The sequence below is a fragment of the Silurus meridionalis genome, chromosome 20 (assembly GCF_014805685.1).
Source record: "Silurus meridionalis isolate SWU-2019-XX chromosome 20, ASM1480568v1, whole genome shotgun sequence".
In the NCBI taxonomy this organism is placed as follows: domain Eukaryota; kingdom Metazoa; phylum Chordata; class Actinopteri; order Siluriformes; family Siluridae; genus Silurus; species Silurus meridionalis.
Window position 1 is genome coordinate 2,538,583 of NC_060903.1, and position 23,862 is coordinate 2,562,444.

A 23,862-nucleotide genomic window follows, 5' to 3' on the forward strand; every position below is an offset into this window, starting at 1 on the left:
AGAGCGAGAGAGAGAGAGAGAGAGAGAGAGAGAGAGAGAGAGAGAGAGAGAATGAGCGAAGAGAAAGAGAAAGAAAGAGTGATCCTGAGCACTTTTCCGTTCCCCGGCTCTGAGTGTGATCGTGCTGTTTAAAAGACACGGCGACCAATCACACGAAACAGCTGCGGCCTCGCGAGCCACTAGCGGGCAATCAAACGCAGCAAATTACAAAAAATAAACGAAATATACAGATAGAGGGATGTCCTGGTATTTTCTCTTCCCTTTAAAAGCTTATTTTTATACAAACCACAGCTGGATGGTTGATTTTCTTCTCCCAGAGGCGAAAGGTCAGTAATGAAAGGAAAATAAATAAATGAATTAAAGATTCAACACAAACAAAGAAAAGATGGGGGATGATGGAGTGATACTAGACTAAGAGGCTGTTTCATATCGATCTGCTGGCATGCTAGATTTATAAACCGTCCTCTTATTGTCTGTTGTACAGCATTTCGGATTGCAGTTTTTACGCATCGCCTCCAAATCGGCCGCGGTGTTTTTTATAAAAATGTCATTAATAAATAAATGCACAGCTGTTTTTGATGCTCGTTTTTATTCATGTGAGTTCCACTATGATGCTAATCACTAATCGGGAGGTCCTATGATCAGGCCCTGTTTTTGAGCCCTCGAGTAAGGCCCTCAGCACTCTTTGCTCCGGGGCGCTGTATCATCACTGACCCCAGCTTTCTAATATCGCTGTGCTATGCGAAGAAAGAATTCCTCTCCGCTGTAATGTTCATCTGACAAGTAAAAAGCCCCTTTACCCTCTTTTAAAACATTTTTGAGATGCTTTTCTGATCACCACGGTGGTAGAAAAGTTGAGTTTGAGTCTTCCTGACTGCTCAAGCCACTCACAGACCTTTCTCATCAGCAAAGCATTTCCAAATGTTTTTTGTTTGTCGCGCCAGTCTGTGTGAATGAACTCATTTTTAAGTTTTTTTTTTTTTTTTATGCAACAGATGCAACATGTGAACAGTATAAAATAAAAATGTTTTTGTATTACGGTGCCTGAAAAGTGTGGAAACATTTCTTTCATGATTTTGAGAAAAATGTTCCTTGTGTTTCTATGCAACAAACTATGTAAAATACAAAAACACACAAGAATTAGCAAACGAGTGGAAGTTCTGTGGAGTCCAAATGTGACATTTCTGTCTCTAACAAAAGAGAAGATGTTAGCAGACTGCCTCACCCCCACAGTTAAACATGGATGTTGAAAGCTTAATGTTTTTTGGGCTGTTTTGGCTCAGGGACGTTTGGAGACTTATTATAAAGTAAAAGATACCAACATGGCAACCATTAAGTTGTTCGATTCCCAATCATGTCAAGTGTGAACGCGGAAACAAGTGGTTATTTCCAGCTCGTCCCAACTTAAAGGCAAAAACAAATCCAGGAAAATGATTCGAATTTTCTTGTGTTCTTCAAAACAAACCCTGACCCCTGTTTGTTTGTTTTTTCCTCCACAGTGACCAGAGTGATGTTGAAATCAGCCGAGATGCTCGCACCAGTCATCCTTCATCTCACAGACAGCAGAGCAGAACAGGCCACAGTTTGAGAGACATAAATCAGAGGGAAAAAACCCAAGTGTGTCCTGCATCCTGCATGCTCGAGTGCTCTCCTCAGAGCTCACAGCACATTGCAGTAGATGCTTACTGGTGGAACGGCTCTGGTGAGATCTCTGAGGGAAAGCGATTTATGATGTGTGCAGCTGTGTTACTGAACTGTACCGCTGCAGTGGAATGCGCTGTCTGGGTTTTTGCAGTGTCACAGGGGGGTGAGCTCAGCGATTAAGCTTCTTCTAATGATAATAATAATAATAATAATACGTGATAATATTAATAATAATAATCAACAGCTGGACAGTTTTGGTGCCTCCATCCTTAGTGTGGCCTCAGAATCCTGCTCTAATGTGATCTTCAGAAAGTGCTGAGAAGCTTTTCTGCTCATCGTGGCTGTTTTCCCGTCAACCTGAACTTGAGTGCTGTAGAGCTCAAACCTTATCGAACACATTTCTGAATGCTGACTGCACCCCAGGTCTTCTGCACCTCACCTACATCAGTACCTGACTTTTACTAACACCCTTGTGCCTGAATGAATCTCACATATCTCAATAAAATTTAGTGGAACATCTTCCAAGAAGAGTTGAATTGGGACTAAATGTGGAATGGGATGTTCAAAAAGAAGCGCGTGCCAATCTTATGATCAGGTGTCCTCAAACTTTTGTCCTCACAGTGTGTATAGTGTGTTCGGAGTTGCTTTTCTGATCACCGTGGATGTAAAGAGTTCCTACTTTATCCATTATCATAAATAAGCCTGCAGACTGAGCCTGATGCTCACAGGATTGTCCAGATAATCTGCTCCAGATATTTTCCAGATGGTGCCATGAATAAAAATCATGTTCCAATCAGATGTTCCTGAAATACTCACACCAGCCCATCTGGCATTAACAATCAGTGGCATCATTGCATACCTGAACATCTGTACAGGTGTTCCTATTAAACTGACCTTATACATGTGCGTGTTTTAAAGCGTGTGCTTACATTTATGGCATTTGGCAATTTTCTTATTGAAAGAACTAAGCAGTTAAGGGTTAGGAGCCTTGCTCAAGGGCCCGGCTTGGTGGTGCTGGGATTTGAACTCACAACCTTCTGAGCAGAAGTTGAACACCTTAACCACTAAGCTTTTGTCCAATTTATTGATTTGTGTATCCCTGTTTCTGATTGTACTTCTGATGTACGGATATGTGAAAATAAGAAATATGAAGAAGAAGAAAGAAAGTGCGCTTTGGCACGAGCTCGGTGTTGCTGTGGGCTGCACCTTCAGGGGGGATTCGGGTTCCCCATATGCGGGCTCTGGGGCGGTGCTGCGGGCGGCGTGTCGGTGCGGCGCGCCTCCGGGAGTCGCTCAGTAGCCACCGGGACGCGTGCAGGACAGACAGACAGAGAGAGAGAGAGAGAGAGAGAGAGAGAGAGAGAGAGAGAGAAAAGAGGGAGTGATAGAGGAGAGAGAGAGAGAGAGAGAGAGGCGTACAAGTGAGTAGCGCGCACCACCGGAATTTCCATTAGGATTTCCGAGCTGAAGGAACACGAGCTGGAGTGAGTGAGGTCACAAATCTTATTATATGATAATAATAATAATAATAATAATAATAATAATAATAATAATAATAATAAAATATAAACGTATTATTATTATTATTATTATAAAAGGTTGTAGTTGCTATGCATTTTTTAAATATATTTTTTATTAAATGTCACTATGCATGTTAATTTTTTTTATATGTATTAGAATTTGTATTATTTTATGTATATTTATTATATTTTTGTAATTACATTTATTGAATTCATAAATTTTGTTCATATTTGTCTGTATTTTTTTTTTTTTAGAATTTATTATTTTTATTTAATATTTTAATAATGTGCTTTTTTTATTCATATTTTTTGCTTATTGATTGTTTCTTTGTTTGTTTTGTTTAATTGATTCCTTTGTTTACTTGCGCAGTTTCTCCACTAGGAAGACTCGTGTGGGACTTTATGTGTGGACTCGGCCCCAGACTGACCCCCATGCTTGATGAGAGCTGACCCCTGTGTAACGATGAGCGCGCTGGTGTTCAGCAAGCTGGACGAGCGTCTGAGCTTCGAGGAGAGCGGAAAAGCCGTCGAGAGGAAGAGTCTGAGCTATCTCGAGGTGCTCAGTGGACAACATGCAGATTCTCTGACCCAGAGGATGGACGGACCTTTGCAGCACCGGAGACAGAGGTATGAGGCGTGCTGGTTTCATGCATGAGTTTGAGGAAATCCTGATCCAGCCTCATATGGATCACGTAGACAGGAACCGAACAGGACAACTGAGATTGAATGTGAATATGAACTTGTTTCTGTCTATGTCTGTGTGTATGATACTTCTGAACCTCAAACATAGCTGAAATCGCTTTCAGTAAATGCGTCACTTTGGTAGATCTCAGGGTTTGTTGGATTTTTGGAGTTACAGAGAGCCATCAGTGTGGGTAGAAGTGTAGATGTGTGGCAGGAGTGAACAGCTTTTTACTCCACACTGACATCTGCTGCATTCGCTGAGGAGATTCAGATGAAGCAATTCATCATTTTCAGAGCTGGTGTTATGGTTCCATGGTTCAGAATCTTTCAGGATCTTTCAGAATCTAACAGCATCCTATCTGATCAAATCGGATTTATCTTGTGCAGAGAATTCGGTTATGATTCTGTAGACACTTTGTGAGATGTTTACAACCTGAGTGCATCTGAAAGACCTTTCTATTTGTTCTGTAACTATATTTCAGAAGATTGTTCAACATTTCACATTCACACAGGAGCTTTTAATAACGCTCATTTTCCTTTATTTGTTGATTTTGATTTTTTTTTTTACATGATGGTAAGACGGATGATTTTTCCTGGAAATATCCAGGGAAAGTTCCTTCTTTAATGCAGCTATCAGGTCACAGGATTTTATTGGCCTGTATTCTTAAAATCAGGCCGTGGAAAACTGTTCAGTGTGTTCATTTGTCGACATTTAACTTCAAGATGCCTTTAAAAGTACTGCAATCAGTGAAGAACAGTGAAAAATCGCATCTGTGAGCTTTTTTTTGTATATATATTTATTTATATAAAAAGTTGTATGTAATGTAATGCACCTTTATGCCAAAGTAACCTAAAGAATTAAGTACTTTAAGAATTTATATGAGATTGAAAGTTCACCCTTGTGGACTTTAGAGTTTTTCTATTAGTTTTACCGACCAAAAAGGTTTTTCCATAAAGAACTAATAATACACTGGGATCTGAAGTGGAGAACTGAGACGGAAGTGTAGCAGAAGGTCGGGTTATCCATCAGATCAGGCGTTTCCTTTCGAGGCGCAAATGATCCAAAAATATGGTCACCATTGGAATAACGTGAGAACTCGAAATAGCAAATTGTGACCCCCATTTAGCATCACGGCCTCATTAAAAACGAAACTGCAAACAACTTTTCTTTTGTTGGACTTTCCAAAGTGCTGCGCTGTTTCAGTCCTTTCCCAAGCGCAGCATTCTTTTTTGCGTTTCAATGAAATCAACCTGGCGATTAAATAATTATCCTCTAAAAACTTGGAGACCGAAGCAGACTCGAGTGGAAACTGAGATTTCTCCTTTTCTCTCTCCTTCTCTTTTTCTCCTCTTGCTTTTTTTTTTCCTCCATGATGAGTGGAGGGAAGGTGCGGCACAAGCGTCAGGCTCTACAGGACATGGCCAGGCCTCTCAAGCAGTGGCTGTATAAACACAGAGACAACCCGTATCCCACCAAAACCGAGAAGATCCTGCTCGCCCTCGGCTCCCACATGACCCTGGTTCAGGTGAGCTCAGAGGAAGTGGATACACAGAAACATTCTCATATATATATAAATGTACATGGTGTAAAGAGTAGCTGAAAATCATACTTGAGTAAAAGTATTGATCCCTTACTTACAAAATCATTAATACGATTGAGCAAAAGTCTACGAGGATCTGATTTGAACAGTATTTGAGTGTTTGACTCGTATTGAACAAAGGCTCAAACATGTACTAGTCCTCGACGCCGCGACACGTTAGTAAAAAAAAAGCCAAAAACTGTTGATTTGTGACGTTTGATTTCCTAAAATACAAATCAAATCCACCTGCAACACAACAGCCTCGAAGAACGACAAACAAAGTTGTAAAGACCCGATCTATCGAAAAGAGATCTTCAATTCAAATTCAATTCAAATAAAATGACAGTAAAAACGTCACAAAGTCGAAGAAACATTCGTATTTAAATGGACAAAACAATTGACAGTAAATCATTGTAGATAAAGTAAAACCAAATATTCAGAGCTGACTAAGGTTTAATGGAATTTTTTTAATTTGTATAAATTTGTTGCATTTCAACTTTACATATAAATTCTATGTAGCAGAGAGGAAAAAGAACTAACTAATAAACAACAACAAATTATTATCCAGTATCACCTCTTGATAAAAAAGTCACAAGTGGTAATGACACCTTCAACAAAATGTAATTGGTAATGTTTATCGTCCGTTAAAATACAGTGGAGTAAAAAGTTCCTCCACTGAATCATATATGTAGTTGAGTAGAGGGTAAAAATTGCTTATAATCCAGAAAGTAGGCGAAAATAATGATTTGAGTGCATTAACGTTAAAGTACAAAAACTTTACACCACTGGTTCCGTCGCAGGTGTCCAACTGGTTTGCGAACGCACGCCGCAGGCTGAAGAACACGGTGCGACAACCCGATCTGAGCTGGGCTTTACGCATCAAACTGTACAACAAATACGTCCAGGGCAATGCGGAGAGACTGAGCATCAGCAGTGAGGACTCGGCTTCTGAAGGTAGGAACATCCCAGGAGTTAATACCCGCTACGACACACTTTACATTTAATTATTTAGGCTTAACATCATAAAATGACAATAATTTCATTACAGGGTAAAAAAATATGATCAAAGATTTCCAATATGTTTCAAGTCAGATATACTGGTAGACCCTTAACACTGTCTGCTCCGGGGGACTGTACCATGTCTGACCCTCTGCTCTGAATGTACATATAGTCATACATATTGTGTATATTTTACAAGTAAATTCTCTCTTATTTTTCTCTAAATGTATGATTCAATTCTTGCTATGTTTAACCAGAACCTGGTGTGTAGTCCAGATAAATATATACACTATATGTCTATATATATATATATATATATACAACTGCTCCCATTTGCTGTTATAATAAACTCCACTCTTCTGGGAAGATGTTCCACTAGTGCTTGTTCTTGGTGAGATGTGTGAGAGTCATTCAGCCATGAGGGTGGTAGTAAATTCAGGTACTGATGTAGGTGATGTGAGGAGGCCTGGGGTGCAGTCAGCGTTAGGGTTGAGGTCAAAGATCTACAGCAGGCTATACAAGATTTTCAACTTAAACCAATGTAAACCAGATCTTCATAAAGCTGGCTTTGTGCACAGAGATATATGTTATGCTGGAACAGGTTTGGGTCTCCTCGTGAAGGAAAAATGTGATGCTACCCAATCTAATGGCATCCTATACAATCATGTGGTTCCAGCTTGGTGATAACAGTTTGGGGAATAAAATATATACTGTATGGCTGGAAAAAGTCAGGTGTCCCAATACTTTTGTGAATACACTGAAGTTCTGTGGGGTTGATGGTCAGACTGGTCCAGGTGACATACATATTATATAAATTATGTTATGCGAAATGTGATTTTGAAACCATGATGGAAATGTCTGAAATGTCAGAAGCTGAAAGGATTCTGTGCAGAACGCTAGAATAGTGTTTTTTCATTTAAAACAGGGTTTAGAAAACCCTTTCCCTTCCATGGAACCTTCCAAGAATGTCGAAAATTTACCCCATGCACATATACTGTGTATAAAAACTTCCAAAGATTCTACTTCTGTACCATATGTGCGCACAACCGGTGGTCCAAAGATCTCCTTTTGTTTGCTGATCCTGTATATTCTATTAGCTGTAATCCGATCACGGACAACTAATGGAAGAACATCATCTCTTGTTGCTCCAGATGGTGAGAACCCTCTCCAGCTGCAGCCCAGTGAATCCGAGTCCAGCCAGCCCACACACAAGAGCGTGATCCAGGAGAGCCGGGGCCTCGATTACGTCTCGCCGCCAAAGTACAAGAGCAGTTTGCTGAACCGCTACCTCAACGATTCCCTGCGGCATGTCATGGCCTCCAACGCAGACTCGCGCAAGAGGAACCACTCGGGATCATTCAGCTCCAACGAGTACGACGACGAGCTGCTGTCGCCCTCGTTGTCCGAAACCGAGGCCAATTTCACCTACCGCACAGGTCAGAGTCGAGTCACATTGTTCACAACGTGCCTTTTTTTTATGCGTATGTATTAAGTGAGAAAAGCCTCCTAGATTTGACTTTTGCACCAGTTTTCTCCATCTTGCCTCAAACGTCAGGTAGCTGTGAGAAAAAACAAGGTTGATATGATATAAAGTTTTCTGTGAGGAGACACATGGAAGGAGTCTCCAGTGTCAATAGCGGTTTAAAGCCGTTTTTTTCCACCACAGCAAGTCTTCAGCAGAGCAAACTTTCGCTTTCTCTGTAACATGATATGCTGCGTTTTTGTCACAGGAAAAAAACATCAACCCGGAAAATCGCTTTAATGCTTCGGTACTTTGAGACGTACCATTACAGACCATTACAGATATATCTCGACTAATGGAGTTTTCTAATTTTACAGCATTTTTTTGTTAATAATAAAAATAATAATAATAATAATAATAATAATAATAATAATAATAATAATAATAGGAAAGTCAAATAATGCAACTTTGCATCAATTAGCAAAATATATTAAAACCAAAAAATTGCTTGGACGCTTCAGTTCTTCACGACGTGCCATTACAGATAAACCTGCATTTATGGAGTTTTTGATTTTGCAGCATTTTTGTTAATAATAATAGCAAAGTCAATTCATGCAACTTCACCTCAGTCAGCAAAATACATTATAAAACTAAAAAAATTGGCTTAGATTTTTCAGCACTTCGGGACCACCATTACAGCTCAACCTCCATTCACAGAGTTTTCAAATTTTATTTTATTTTTTTTATTAATAATAATAATAGTGGTCAATTTATGCAACTTTCAATCAGTCAGAAAAATATACATTAAAAACTAAAAAATATAAAATAAAATAAAAATCATTTTGGAAACAATAAACAATATAAATGTTTAGTTTAATGTGATGTATAAAACCATTTAAAAGCTAAAAAAAATTAATAATATATAATTATGCACATGATAATCTGGGTTCAGTGTCATGGCAGTTTAAATTACGATTGTGTTCGCTGTGTCTATTTTGTGTCTGATTTCTGACTAATTTGTCGCTTGCCTACGAAGATAGTTCCTACTCTTAGTCCTGGTACTGTAGCTGCTCAGTGTCATGCTACTTCGCTGGAAGATTCATAATGAAAGAGCTGAAAAGGGTGAAAAGTTTGCTGTTTAGCTCGTACTGCTGTTTTAGCAATGTTATGGGGATGCTTATAGGGGTTTATGGGGTGTCCAGGTCCTTTATGTAGGGGTTTACTGTATTGGACTAAACGATTTACCGATTTAAGCCGAGGCGTTTCTGTACAGGAATCTCCTCCAGCATTCCTGAATTATCAATCGTTGGAATATTTTACTCACGTTCACAGCTGCAGGTTAAGACGGTTCATTAAAAAAACGGAAAAAAAAACAGTCCTGCCACAATTATCTCCAAGATGGCGCGGTAATCCGGGACGCATCCGTGCCATCCCATCGATGGACATTTTCCGGATGGAAAGTTCTATTCCTCAGTGGTGTCGTAGCGTATAGGAACACCTGCTAACATCCCGCGAAGGAGAATGTCTCTGTCAGGCCAGAATCATGAGGCTTTTATTCAACGTTTGCATAATTTCCACCACAGTCTTTTTTTTTTTCTTTCAGAAATCATGAATGTTCTGTTGGTTTTGTCTCAGCGCCATTATGGAACAGTTGTGGACAATTAAGGAATGTTCTCCGTTTTAGAACTTGTAATTTAAGAAAGTTATTTGTGTGGCTCGCGTTCGGGCCAAACAAGGGATCCGACCTCCAAAAGCCCTTCGACGATTCACATTTTTCTGACGGGGCCGTAACAGCAGGAGGCGTTATCTTCCCCATCTTATCACGCAGCTCTTACACGCAGAATTTTACCTTTTCGCTTGTTAGTGAGGTACGTGGCGGAGGCATGATGGGAATTCTTTCCTAAGGTCAGTTTCGGTCGGCTTTCTGAAAATAACCGGGGCGTCTGCGGTCGTGGAATTTACAGTGACTAAGCGTAAATGGTCATTATTTGAAAGTGGATGGAGTGAAATTGTTGCATTCCAGAGCTTAAAAAAAAAAAAAAGATTGTGTTGAGCATAACAGAATTCACGTACACGTAACAGAGGAAGGAAACAGTACACGTGAACACAGAGCTCTCTCTCTCACTGCAAACTAAAAACCGGTAAAAAAAAAAAAAACAAGACCACTTGATGCTTTCCTGCTATGACATTTCTCTCTGTGCTCTGCCTTGTTTCTTTCCTCAGCTATCCGAATCGATCAGTCTTACACGACACCCGATTTCAGTACTTTTCCACATACTGAAGCGTCCGCCGAGCGCCAAGACTGTTTTCAGTCAAACTGACAGGCCGCCCGGTGCAGCCCGGAAAAAAAGAAACTCGAAAGAAAAAAAAACAGAACAGAAAAATCCTATTATACACCAGAAAGATCACATTAAACATATAGAACAAGCACGAAAGGGGGGGGAATCCCGCTAAACAGTTTAGCATGTCTTTCCCTGGCGGTTTTGGAGAGACGGCGGACATCGCTGCAAAACCCGTTTCATCACGCGACGTGAATGGAAACATTCTCGCAGAAAAACCAAAAGTGGAATTATAGAGGAACATCAGAGATATAAAAATAATAAAAGATTGCACTTTCGCGCTGTTTTCTTCATGAGGATTCACCACAGCGGAGTGAGCGGTCGCACCGCGGGGACGCGGAAGGCGTCTGCGTCTGCGGTATTTCGCCTCGTGGCCTTTATTGTAATACGTCCCTTAACGCTTAACGCACGCCGTATAGTTTTTTCTTTATGGGCAAAAATGTAGTGCCAGGAACGATTGAATAAAACCTGACAGAAATCTGAATAACGTTAACAAAGTCTGAAGTTTAGAAGCAAAACAGTCAAAATAAACACATTTTGGGGGGGTTTTTGAGACAAAACAGAGAATGAAGGAAAAACAACACACATGACTGAATGCATCGAGCTTTCAATACTCTGGATAACTTTCACACTTTTTTTTCTAAGGCCTCATGCAAACCACACACACTGTTTGAACAAAAGTATTGGGACACCTGACTTTCCAGCCATATGTGGTTCTTTCCCAAACCTTTACCGTGTAATTGGAGGCACACAGTTGTACAGGATGTCTTTGGATACCAAACAATTCATTAAGATCTGGGTTGGAAATACGTGGAAGATCTCTGAAGAACGCTGACTGCATCCCAGACCTCCTCACCTTCTCACCTACATCAGTACCTGACTTTACAAACACCCTTGTGCCTGTATTGGAACACCTGACTTTGGATATTATCAAACCTGATCTTATGATCAGGTGTCCACAACCTTCTGTCCAAATTACAAGCTTAGATAAGATTTGCTTTTGGAATAACCTCCACTCTTCTGGGAAGATGTTCCACTAGATTTTGTGGAGATTTGTGGAGATTCATTCAGCCACAAGGAAAACTGTGAAGTCAGGAACTGATATAGGGTGAGTTGAGGAGTGAAGACAGCGTTACAGTTCATCCTAAAGGTGTTCAGTAGGGTCACTCCCTCACACCTCCACTCTTCTGTTCCTCTCCTCTGCCTGTGGAGATTTAGGCTCATTCAGCTACAGCATCCAGAGACTTCCTATACGTCGTGTGGCTCCAACTTTGTGGTAACAGTTTGACAAAGAACCAACTATGGGTGGAAAAAAGTCAGGTGTTCCAATACATTTGTCCACACAGTGTATCTATTGTGCCTCATCGAATCTGTTCTAGTTAATAAACTTCTGAGTAATCAGACACCTTCAGGTAAAAAAAACAAAAACGCTGCTGCTCATCTAATAACCTGAACCTTTCAGGGGGAAAAAAAACATGAATTCGAGGCTGCATCTGGCTCCAATCCGGATGAGAATAACACAAAACGGGTTATGAGGGTTCCGCCATCCCACAGAGGCAACAGTAGGAGGCAATAAACCTCGACTCAGATGTTGACTTAAAGCAGCAGAGTGTAAAATACGTGGCACAGTCTCAGCTTTGCTCCTTCGCTATGTTGTGTAATTTGTAAGGCATCTCCGTGTTTCAGTTGGAATTCCTTCAGGTCAGCTCGGTCACAAGACGTGCGTTAGGTTTTTCTTTTTCCCTCCGAACACAACCTGACTTCGCCGTCTGGGTTCTGTCACTGATTACAATGCTGCCTATTAAACATTATTACCAGAGCCTGCGATCGATTACGGTTCGATCGGAAAGTAGAATTTCTGCAGCCTTCGAGCTTCACTCGAGCCCGTGAGCCTGAAGGGAGACGTTCGGTAGCACGCAGGAATTAGGGTCAAATGATTTATTAATGCTTTAAAGTGGTTTTTGGCGCAGACGCTGTTTTAAGAAATACGAGCTGGAGATGTTACAAGCGAAAGGCGATTGAAGGGGGGAAAAAAGAGAGAGAAGCATTTTCGTGTGCGAGAGGTCGCGGTCCAATTTTCCCTTTTCACGTCTCCCTTGCGAGAGATTTTTTCCTTCATGATCTGGCTGCTTTCGGACGAATAATGAAGCAGTTCCACGCTTACAAGGCAAACCTAAGCAGGTACTACGGATACAAAGGGGACACAGGGCAATAAAAACTGGTCAGAAATGTTACAAATAATCTGAGTGAAAAAATATATATTCCTGGATTATATACAGGATCCCATTGTATATACAGCATATAACGTCTAGCTTCACTTTCTACCTGAAAAACACCACATTTCATGGGTTTGAGAATGAGTTGGTTTGTGTGATCAGACCAGGAACAACCATGAAACTCTAACAAGCTTTAGCATGTAACGTCGCAATCTGGAGCAGGCTGAGGCCGATATGATTCTCATCTCGATACAAAGACAACAATACGATAGAATAAAGGTACATATGAAGCAGCTACCGATGCGATACGATACGATTCACCACTATTACGATGCTGTGCGATCCGATTTCCATTCGATTCGACGGTAACAAATATGACGCCGTGCAATTCAGTAGGGTACCGATAGTCCACTTTTATTTCTTTGGTTCAGACAATCAGCGAATCATCAATTTACTTAAATGCCTTCTGTCTCCAGGAAGTTACAGCTCTACCTCTGCCATGTTAATCTGTATTCTATGTGACTCTCAGGACATGCCTCGCTCTCCGTAGCGTTGCGATGCATCATATTCACGTAGCAGCAAAGAGAACACGCTCGAGAAATAGTTTAATGGGGAGAAATTAATGTTCATATAAAATATTGGTCACAAATAAATTTTCTAAATAATAAAAGTATACAAATAAGTTAAAAACTGTGCCTCGCAATACAAATGGCAACTTGTATCCGATGCACAGTTTTTTAAATCGTTAACTTTAATGCCGTGTAAAAGGGTCCGTCTGCAAGTCGCTCGTCTGCGTTCCTTCGTTTATCAGCATCCAGCATTCCACAAACCAGGAGACTGATCTGTGACTCATTACTCCCATTGAGAGTCACTGGACATGTCCACATCTGGTCCCCGACGGTCGCCATGGGGTCGATAGCACTTCATTTTCAAGACCGTTGAAACCAATATAAACATTGTGTTCATGCTGAGTTTTGTCCCCTTGGACCTGTTTGCTCTTTGACTGACCGAGTTTTGAAAACATTCTCTCAGAAATGATGTTTTCTAAGATGACGCAGCGATCCCAAGATATACGCTCAAGCAACAGAACAGAGGCGAGAAGAAGGAAAAATTACTGACTTTTCCAGCCATATGTGTTTTTTCCCAAACCGTTACGACGTCTTTGGATACTGTAGCATGCAATTTTCACTCACTGCTTTACATGGGTTGGAGGTTTGTGGAAGATCCTGAGTGGCCTGCTATAGATCTCTGACCTGAACCCTATTGAAGACCTTTGGGATAGATGTGAACATAGCTGAGGTGGCCTCCACACTTCACCAGCATCAGAACCTGACTTTACTAACACCCATGTGGCCGAATGAATCTCTAGAAAATGTAGTGGAACATCTTTCAAGAAGAGTGGAGGTTATTATAATAGCAAATAGGCCAATCTGATGGTTAGGTGTCCACATACCTTTGTCTATAGAGTGTAGTTCTGATCACAATTGAGAAACATTGACATTAGCGTGAATAGAAATCATCTGTAAGGAGATCACCATGAGGCTGAGGTGATGAAACTGAAATCTGGATAATGATGATCATCAAACTCATTTCCTACAATTTGTAGAACATCGCAATAAAAATTTGAATTCAAGCCGAACTTTCCGGAATAGAACGGTTTTAAACGCTGGAACTTTATAGAGCATATATCAGGTGAGCAGCCCTACGCCAGCAGGCCTCCGTCCACCACCAGGTTCTTAAGACAGAGCTCTCTGGATGTCTCAAGCAAGATCAAGGCTCCAGGAACCAGCGGCGTTGGCGTGGAAACCAGGCTCCAGTCATCCTCTAGGGAAAGAGGCAGGGGAACGGATCTCAGAACGGCGAAGGAGAGATTAGCAGTGCCGCATGAGGAAAACTCCAAATCCATCTCGACTCAGTGGAAAATCACCACCTGTAACTCCTGTGTCAAATATCGGGAATTATTCCTCCACAAGCTTCTCCTGAGTAGAGGGTCCTGGTCCACGTGGAGCTCTGCTGGATCCATTCATCTGCAGAACTAAACAAAATGACGTTCAACACAACACAACGCACCCACACACACACACACACACACACACACACACACATTACACTCACTTATATTCGCTCACATATACACTCTTAAATACACACTTACACATACACACACAAATATTTAGATACACTCACATACACAAACATACACACACACACACACACACACTCTTTTAAAACATGCACACACACTCAGATACATTTGCACACACAAACACTCACACAGACACACATTCAGTCACACTCAATCACACACACACACACACACACACACACACACACACACACACACACTCAGATACACTTGTACACACACACACACACACACACACACACACACACACACACACACACACTCAGATACACTTGTACACACAAACACACACAGACACACATTCAGTCACACTCAATCACAAACCCACACACACTCACACACATACACTACACTCACTTATATTCACTCACATACACACACACACACACACACTCTCTCTCTCAAACACACACACACACAAACACACACAGACACACATTAGGTCACACTCAATCACAAACCCACACACATACACTACACTCACTTATATTCACTCACACACACACACACAATCTCTCTCACACACACACACACACACACACACACACACACACACACACACACACACAAACACACAGACACACATTAGGTCACACTCAATCACAAACCCAAACACACACACACACACACTACACTCACTTATATTCACTCACACACATACAATATCACTTATATTCACTCTCACACACACACACACACAAACACACAGACACACATTAGGTCACACTCCATCACAAGCCCAAACACACACACACACACACACACACACACACTCACTTATATTCACTCACACACATACAATATCACTTATATTCACTCTCACACACACACACACACACACACACACACACACACACACACACACACACACACACTAGCAGGAGAAAAGAAAAAGCTGAGGGTAAACTAGCTGGAATGATGGAAATGAGCTGTGGAGGGGGAACAGAGAGCGAGTCTGTGTTCCTGACACAGCGCAGATATGCTTTTTCCATCTCCACACATAATTGCATTTGTTTTGGCGCGAGAGCCCGAGCCCGGTCAAGCGACCGCCGGCCATTCGCCTTTAACTCTCTGCAGATGCGCGTTCTCTCGCCAACACGCACATGCCTTCGGATATTTCGATTTACACGCAAGCAAGGTAACAACGCCAGCATGAGCTCCAAGACACAATGGCACCTGCAGATCCCCGGAACACGCAAATGTCTTCAATCTGTGTTTGCTTTAAGTTGGCTCTCGGCAGCTTCTCGCTTGTAAGCTGTTTAATCTTGTGCTCGTTGCCAAAACTAAATATTCAGAACGCAGCACAAAGAACGACAGGATTCAAAACATTTTGTTTTCAACAAAAAGAAAATGGTGCAAGTGTTCCAGCGCTTTAATCAGGTCTGGATCCTTCCAGAGAAACAATTCAATCAATTCTAATTTGTCGCACCGATCGGGGTTTTTAGTTTCCCTCGTAGATCACTTTCTTTCCTGTATTAAGCCACGAGGGTGTTAGGAAATTCAGGTGCTGATGTAGGTGAGGTGAGGAGGTCTGGGGTGCAGCCAGCGTTCTCATTCATCTAAAAAGTCACAGATTTCACAGATGACTTGAGTAAAAGTCTTTGAGTATCTGATTTAACAGCGTTTGACTCATACTGAGATTCAACGTAGGTTTAAAGATGCACCAGATGCACCTCGACACCGACACGTTAGTGAAAAGCCCAAAACAGTTCATACGTGAGGTTTGATTTCCTAAAATTCCACAAAATAACAGTGTTTCTAGATTCGACTTTCTAGATCATCTCAATGAAAATTTGAATTCGGGCCGAACTTTCCAGAATAGACCGGTTTCAAACAAAAAGTCAAAAAGTTTAGAACCATTCAAGCACATACTCAGAGCTGACTGGGATGTAATTCACCTCCCAGTCTCACGGAGGCGCTATATCTTTATTCAACTTCAACGAAAGCTGGTTCTCGAAGTTTTTGGAGTTTATTGGAGTTTATTCGAACTCTTTTTATACTGAACATGAGGCCAGTGGTGTTAAAAAGTCGCTCACGAGTGCACGGAAGATGTGGGTAGAATATTGATGACTTAATGACATTAGTGACACAAGGTCAGAGCTCTCTGAAGGAGATCTTCATGGAACAGGCTTTGTGCATTGACATGCTGGAGCAGGTTTGGGTTTCCGAGTTTTAGTGAAGGGAAAACTTTGTGCCTCCAACTTTGTGGGAACAGTCTGGGGAAAGAACGTCTGTTCTAACATGAATGGAAATGTAGAGCAAAAGTATTGGGACACCTGTTTTTTCCAAGCTATATGAGGTTCTTTCCCCCCAAAAAAAAGGTGTTACCACCTCATTCGATGCTCACAATTGTATCCTAGGAAACTAGGAGACCCAGACCTGTTCCAACACAGGAAAACACCCCTGTGTACAAAGCCAGTTCTTTTGAAGAAGATATGCTTTATATGAGTTGGTAGTGTGTGGAAGATCTTGCGTGGCCTGCTAAAGAGCTCAAAACCTATTGAACACATTTGGGAGGAATATAAACGCTTACAGCACCCCAGACCTCCTCACCTTCTCACCTACATGAGTACCTGACTTTACTAATGAATGAATCTCCAAAAAAGATTTGTGGAACATTTCCGAGACAAATGGAGTTTATTACAACAGCAAATAGGGACTAAATGTGGAATGTGAGGTTTAAAAAGCATTCTGATGTTCAGGTGTCCACAAACTTTTGGCCATAGAGTGTAATTATAAAATCTGATTTTTTTTTTTTTTTTCCCTAGAATCCATGGACTGTGGCTCCCAGTTCCACGATCGGTAAGTTGCTCTTAATATAAGTAATAATCCATTAGTGATTCATTTTGAACGAGTCTTTAATGTGACTCAGAAGAATGAGTCGTTTTATAGAGTGATTCGTTCGTTTTCTACTGGACGCGCAGGAGCAAAGCATCGCAAAAATCTACGTCGGTTATGTACAGGAAACAGAAGTGAGTGATCTCATCATGAGTCCATTGGTCTGATTTGTTCATTCTTCTGTCACGTGATTCCCGTAGACACTACAAAATGTGATAGATCAGGGTTTTTTTGGTCCGAGTCTTGACAAGTCACGTGACAAAAGAACTAAAAACACGGACCAATTGCATCGTCATATTTTCATTATTGGAACTATAGTCAAAGTTGGTGTATGTGCACGTGTTGGGGAATCTGCTGATTGAAAATGTAACATTTTCTTTTACTTCTGATCAAAGAAACAAAATTGAGTAAACGATTCAAAAAAGAGTCAAGATTCAAAGAACCAAGTCACTAAAATGATCTGAGAAGGAGAAAAGAAAAGTGAGACCGATAGTGTGTCAGTTTCAGGTCTCTACTAATAATGAAGCTGTTGGAGTTGAAATCCTGGTGCTGTTTTTCGCTTGATTTTTCATTTCTCGTTTTCTGCTCCAATTCATCTTTTTCCTCCATCCGTTATATTCCAAATCCCCCATGGAGCTCAGTAAGGTCATTAGAAAACACCAACAATCGCTGTCTCATTCTGTATGGACCTGGATTGTAGATTGCAGATGTGGTTACAGATGTTTGTAAGGTTAAACTGACCACGTGTAAACACCCTGTATATCAAAAGTGTTTTCAGACCAGATCCACCCCTCATGCTTACTAACACTCTCCTCTCAGGTGCAACCCCAAAGGAGGCCTACGAGGGAAAAGCGCCACGTACTGGAACGAGCTTCATGCTGCCATGGCCCTGACGAACCTGGCTCAGAGCGAGGAGGCGATGCCAACAGGTACCACCAGCTGCATCATCCAGAAATCCTCGCACATAGCCGAGATAAAAACTGTCAAAGTTCCCATCGCTGCTCCTCCTCAGTAGGACTCAGCCGAGCCTGAGGTTTCGAGGTCTGAGATATTCAACAAGACACGTTTCTCAAGACTTCTACGTGGATGTTCGTGTTTTTTTTTTTTCCGGCAACGATCGATTGCAGTGTTTGATAAACAGACGCGATTTGGCGATCCTGGATGTTTCACCGACGTGCCTGATTACGACTAATGACATCCAGACCGTACACCGACAACAACAGGAAGCTGTGTGTCATGGATCGAAGTTTGGTTCAGACTGTTAAAGCCACCGAATTTCTATATCGTATATTGCAATATCTTTTTTCGTTTGGAACCCTTTTTCGCATTACTCAGACCAGTCTGGTTGAAATGTAATATATTCACATCATCTGTATGGACAAAAGTATTGGGACACCAGAGTTTTCCAGTCGTACGTGCTTCTTTCTCAACGTGTTACCGCAAATTTGGAGGCACAAAAATTCGACAGGATGCAATCCAAACCTGTTCGAGCGCGACGATGCCCCTGTGCACAAAGCCAGCTTCATTAAGTTTTACATGGGTTGATGTAGAAGATCTCCTGCGTTAGAGCTCAAAAACTTTTGAGATGAATGTGAACTCTGACTGCACCCCAGGCCTCCTCACCTTCTCACCTACATCAGTACCTGACTTTACTCACACCCCTTGTGAATGATATCTCACAAATCTCCACATAATCTAGGGGAACATCTTGGATTGGACATTGAGTTGAGAATTGTTTATTAGTAAATGGGGAATAAATGTGGAAAAAAAAAGCACAAAGGAATCTTATGCTCAGGTGTCCACAAACTTTTGTTCATATAGTGGACATGTTTACCAGTTTTCCTAAGTTAAGTGTAAAGTTTACCGAGGCAGGATTATCATCCCACGATTATTTCTCAGTTGTTTGTCATTATTATTATTATTATTATTATTATTATTATTATTATTATTATTATTATATAAGTGTGACCATACTAATGTCTCCTTGTGTTGTGTATCTGATATGCGATGAGCTCTAGGGGAAATAACATTCATATAAATAAATAAATAAATATATATATATACATTAGGGCTGTCAATCAATTAAAATATTTAATCGCAATTAATCGCATGGTTGTCATGAGTTAACTCGCGATTAATCTCAACATAATCGCACATTTTTATCTTTTCGAAATGTACCTTCAATTAATACTTTTCTAGTTTTTGTTTTTGAAACTCATCAACATGGGCATGGAAACACAGATACTTTATGCAAACATACAGTACAGACCAAAAGTTTGGACACACCTTCTCATTCAAAGAGTTTTCTTTATTTTCATGACTATGAAAATTGTAGAGTCACACTGAAGGCATCAAGGGCTATTTGACCAAGAAGGAGAGTGATGGGGTGCTGCGCCAGATGACCTGGCCTCCACAGTCACCGGACCTGAACCCAATCAAGATGGTTTAGGGGTGAGCTGGACCGCAGAGTGAAGGCAAAGGGCCAACAAGTGCCAAGCATCTCTCGGGAACTACTTCAAGACTGTTGGAAGACCATTTCAGGTGACTACCTCTTGAAGCTCATCAAGAGAATGCCAAGAGTGTGCAAAGCAGTAATCAAAGCAAAAGGTGGCTACTTTGAAGAACCTAGAATATGACATTTTTCAGTTGTTTCACACTTTTTTGTTATGTATATAATTCCATATATAATTCCACGTGTTCATTCATAGTTTTGATGCCTTCAGTGTGAATCTACAATTTTCAGTCATGAAAATAAAGAAAACTCTTTGAATGAGAAGGTGTGTCCAAACTTTTGGTCTGTACTGTATATATATTATTATTATTATTATTATTATTAAACCGAACTTTTGCTATGTTTCCACACGGACGGTTTTAATTGCCGGACGTGTGCGTCATGGCGGATTATGGTGCTGATTTGAGACTTGGGGCATCAGTAAAACAAATGTTTATTAATTAAAAAGTTTTTTCGCTGGTTTGGTTTATTATAATTTATTCAAATTTTTTAATAAAATCAGTGCCGTTAAAATAAATTTGCGTTTACACATTAATTTTGACAGCCTTATATATATATATATATATATATATATATATATATATATATATATATATATATATATATATATATATATATATATATATATAGTGTATATAAATAATCTCCCCAGCCCATGACAGACCGCACTTACAGTATGTAGATCGTTTTTTCTCGAACTCTCGCTGACCCATCTGCGAGTAATCAGCTTTCCGTGGATCGCTGACTGTGACTCACATCATCGTCACTCACTGAGTCCTGAGCAGATTCGCCGGCTTTCAAAATATTCTCTCGGAATTCTTTTTTTCTACCTTTTTTCTTTCCAGCATTTCCCATTTTAATAAACCAGATGACCTGATTCTCTGTTTGTCTTTCGTTATGTAAAAACGTCCCTGGCGACTCGCCTTTTTAGTCAACACACCCGTTTTACACGTGCAGAGCTCGAAGTGTTTTTAAGGTTTTAAAGAGACACATGGATCTTCCTGTTGTTTCTATGCAACAAACTTGGTCATTGACCAAAAAAATATATATAAAAGTTATTATTTTCAGACATTATTTTCATTAAAAAAAATCCTCCCTTGGCATGAAGAACAGCTTTACACACTCTCGCAGTTCAGTAGGATTTAGGTGCAGTGACTGGGCAGATCTTTCCATGATAGATATCACTCCAGACGACTGTTTGCTCTGTACAACAATTACAGAGCTCAGACGTACGCTTCGGCTCATCGTCCTGTTTGCTGAAGTCGGTTTATATGAGCCACAGTCCAGACGAAATTGCATTGCGAGTTGAAGTATGGAAGGGTTGCCATGTTGGTTTCTTTCACCTTCCAGAATAAGTCCAACATTTGTGCTCTAAAACAACCCCAAAGCATTAAGCTTCCGTCTCCATTTTTGACTATGGGGGTGAGGTAGTCTGCTAACATCTTCTCTCCTGTTCTTCGTCTTACACAAGTTCTTCTGTTAGAAACAGAAATGCTCAATTTGGACTTTCTTCCAGTCATTCAGTGTGTGTTTTTGCCAAATTTGTTGCATAGAACCAAATGTCTCAAAAACTATAGAAGACTCAGTGCTTCAAAGTTTGAATATGCCCTGTATAGTTGAGTTTGCTAGCAAGAACTATTTCGATTGGATCTGATATGGGAAACTAAATCAAAGTCGTTTGTGGTCAATAAAAAATGACGCAGCAACAAGAATTTTCACAGGTCACAGGAAGTTCGTGCAAATTTTCAGAGCATCACAGCAAAAGACAGGATTTATAGCAAACAGTAAGTCTGCCTGGATTCATTCACTATAAAAGCACGTGTTTTTATTCCTTACACGGCAAAACGGTTTCTTATCTAACGGAGAAATAGCACTCTCCATGCCGAAACATTTACTGCCGTTCATATCTAAACCCCGCTCTGATGTTCGAGGGTTTTGTCTATACTGGATAAGCGTGTGCATTTCAGTTATGCGCCTTGATAATATTAAATATGAGCCCGAGAACCTCACCATCAAACAGCGCGCTGACAAGAGCTATGTTGCAGATCGTATTGTGTTACAGCTGTTTGATTTTTTTTTTTACATCTTTCCTTATCTGAACTTTAATGGTGTACGTTCCCTTTCGGTTTTTCCAGCACCTGAGAGCGTTTCAGCTACGCCCTTTCTATCAACATGGCAATGTTTTTTTTTGTCCTTTATCATTCTTACAAGGTCAATTGTGGTTTGTGGTTTGGGAGAGGAACCATCTGGAAACTGTGTGACATAATGGCGTCTACAGACCGTGAGATTTCAGCAGTCGTTATAAATTTTAAAATTACAACCTCAATTCCAAAAATGTTGGGACACTGTGCAAAATGTAAATATAAACACAATGCCATGATTTGAAAATCCATATTCGATTCACAATAAACAAAACAAAAAAAAAACATATCAAATGTTTAAACTGAGAATATACTGTATAGACCATTTTAATAAAAAAATATCATTTAGAATTTTATGGCTTCAACACCTCTAAATATTTGGGATAGGACCATGTTTACCAATGTGTAGCATCACGTCTTCTGTACGTATACATCCGGGAACTGAGGAGACCAGTTGCTGAAGTTTTGAGAGAGAAATGTTGTCCCATATTTGTCTGATACAGGATTCTAGCAGCTCAACAGTTCTGGGTCTTCTTTGTTGTATTGTTCGTTTCATGATGCCATGAATGTTAATGTTTTTTGCCCATCGTTACTTCTCTGCCTCTCTGAGATACAATATTTATACCCTATCAAGTTACTGACCTGTTGTCAATCAACCTCATTGGTTGCACAATGTTTCTCACACTGTGGGCCATGATGCAAGTTTGGATAGAAGCATGGGTGATCACTTCTCCAGCTGCTCAGTTGTATGAATGAGATAAATGTAACTCTGGATAAGGATATCTGCCAAATGCCATACATTTAAATGTGTTTAATGCTCAATTAGTAGCTTGTAACTGTGAAAGCTGTAGACTTTGGAATCTGTAGTCAATGGTGTTTGAAAGCTGTGGTGTTTGCTGGGAAATGGAGTTCGACTGTGACCATTGGACTTTGAGAGAAAAGTTGTAAGCATTCTGTCAAGTCTACAAATCTTTTGGACAAAAATCATTTTAGCAGTCTTTCACAACGTATTGGAGTTAAACAAGCGGAATTTAATAACAAAGTGCAGACTTACGCTTTATTTTGAGGGCAATTACGTCCGAAATTGGGTGATTGGTGTGGGAATGACGCCAACTTTTTATATGTAATGAGTGTACTCACTTTTTTGCCAGATGTTTAGACAATAAATGGTGTATGTTGAGTTATTTTCAGAGGACAGTAAATCTGTACTGCTGTACAATCTGCACATTGACCACTCTAAAATATATCCACGTTTCATTTCTATAGTATTGTCCCTTGAGAACATATGATTAAATGGTTGCTGAAATGTGGGGGGTGCACTTACTTTTGTGAGATACTGTACATCTGCAAATAAATCATTCCTGATACTGGTTCAGTGGGTCACAGAATAAGACCAATCCAATCTTTTCCACAAAGGGTGGTGTGGGTGAAGGTTTTCATTCCGACCAATCAAGTCCATACCAATTTCTAAGTTGGAATAAAACCCTGCACCCACACCAGCCCTTTTTTGGAAAAGATTGGACACCCCTGGTTTTCAGATGTTGTTCCAGACCTGTACAGTCTGTGCTTTTTCTTTTGTAGGAAGACTACCATAGTTTTTCCCAAGGTTTTTCTACAGGCTTAGGTTCAACAATGTATAGTGTTTATTAGCTACTTTTTCTCTTTACAATGATTCACATTTTTCCCAAATGATGTCTTGTGATAGGAATATTACTTCGTACACATATTGCTAGTCTCAGTTACAACCTGGATATAAAATGTCGTCCATCTTGGTCTTTTGA

The 23,862-nt window shown here is 40.4% G+C and overlaps 1 protein-coding gene across 3 annotated transcripts; it reads left to right on the forward strand.

Moving 5' to 3' along the window:
* Positions 1-1,582: 1,582 nt before the first annotated feature.
* On the forward strand, positions 1,583-19,493 carry mkxb (mohawk homeobox b). Of its 3 annotated transcripts, none has more exons than XM_046875840.1 (7): positions 1,583-1,702; positions 3,535-3,791; positions 5,227-5,374; positions 6,229-6,382; positions 7,579-7,863; positions 17,359-17,392; positions 18,248-19,493. In XM_046875840.1, exons 2-7 carry the CDS (start codon positions 3,604-3,606, stop codon positions 18,441-18,443), a joined length of 1,005 nt encoding a protein of 334 aa, XP_046731796.1. In that variant the 5' UTR covers positions 1,583-1,702; positions 3,535-3,603; the 3' UTR covers positions 18,444-19,493. The 3 variants fall into 3 exon arrangements, with proteins under 3 accessions (XP_046731796.1, XP_046731795.1, XP_046731794.1); XM_046875839.1 differs by lacking the exon at positions 1,583-1,702 and adding an exon at positions 2,941-3,137; XM_046875838.1 differs by lacking the exon at positions 1,583-1,702 and adding an exon at positions 2,941-3,128.
* The last annotated feature ends 4,369 nt before the right edge of the window (positions 19,494-23,862 follow it).

Bases quoted from the DNA above. Each gene is read 5' to 3' on its own strand.
- mkxb (XM_046875840.1), top strand. From the start codon at position 3,604: ATGAGAGCTGACCCCTGTGTAACGATGAGCGCGCTGGTGTTCAGCAAG. The intron at 5,375-6,228 runs GTGAGCTCAGAG...GTTCCGTCGCAG, and splicing joins CCCACATGACCCTGGTTCAG to GTGTCCAACTGGTTTGCGAA. The intron at 17,393-18,247 runs GTAAGTTGCTCT...CTCTCCTCTCAG, and splicing joins GGCTCCCAGTTCCACGATCG to GTGCAACCCCAAAGGAGGCC.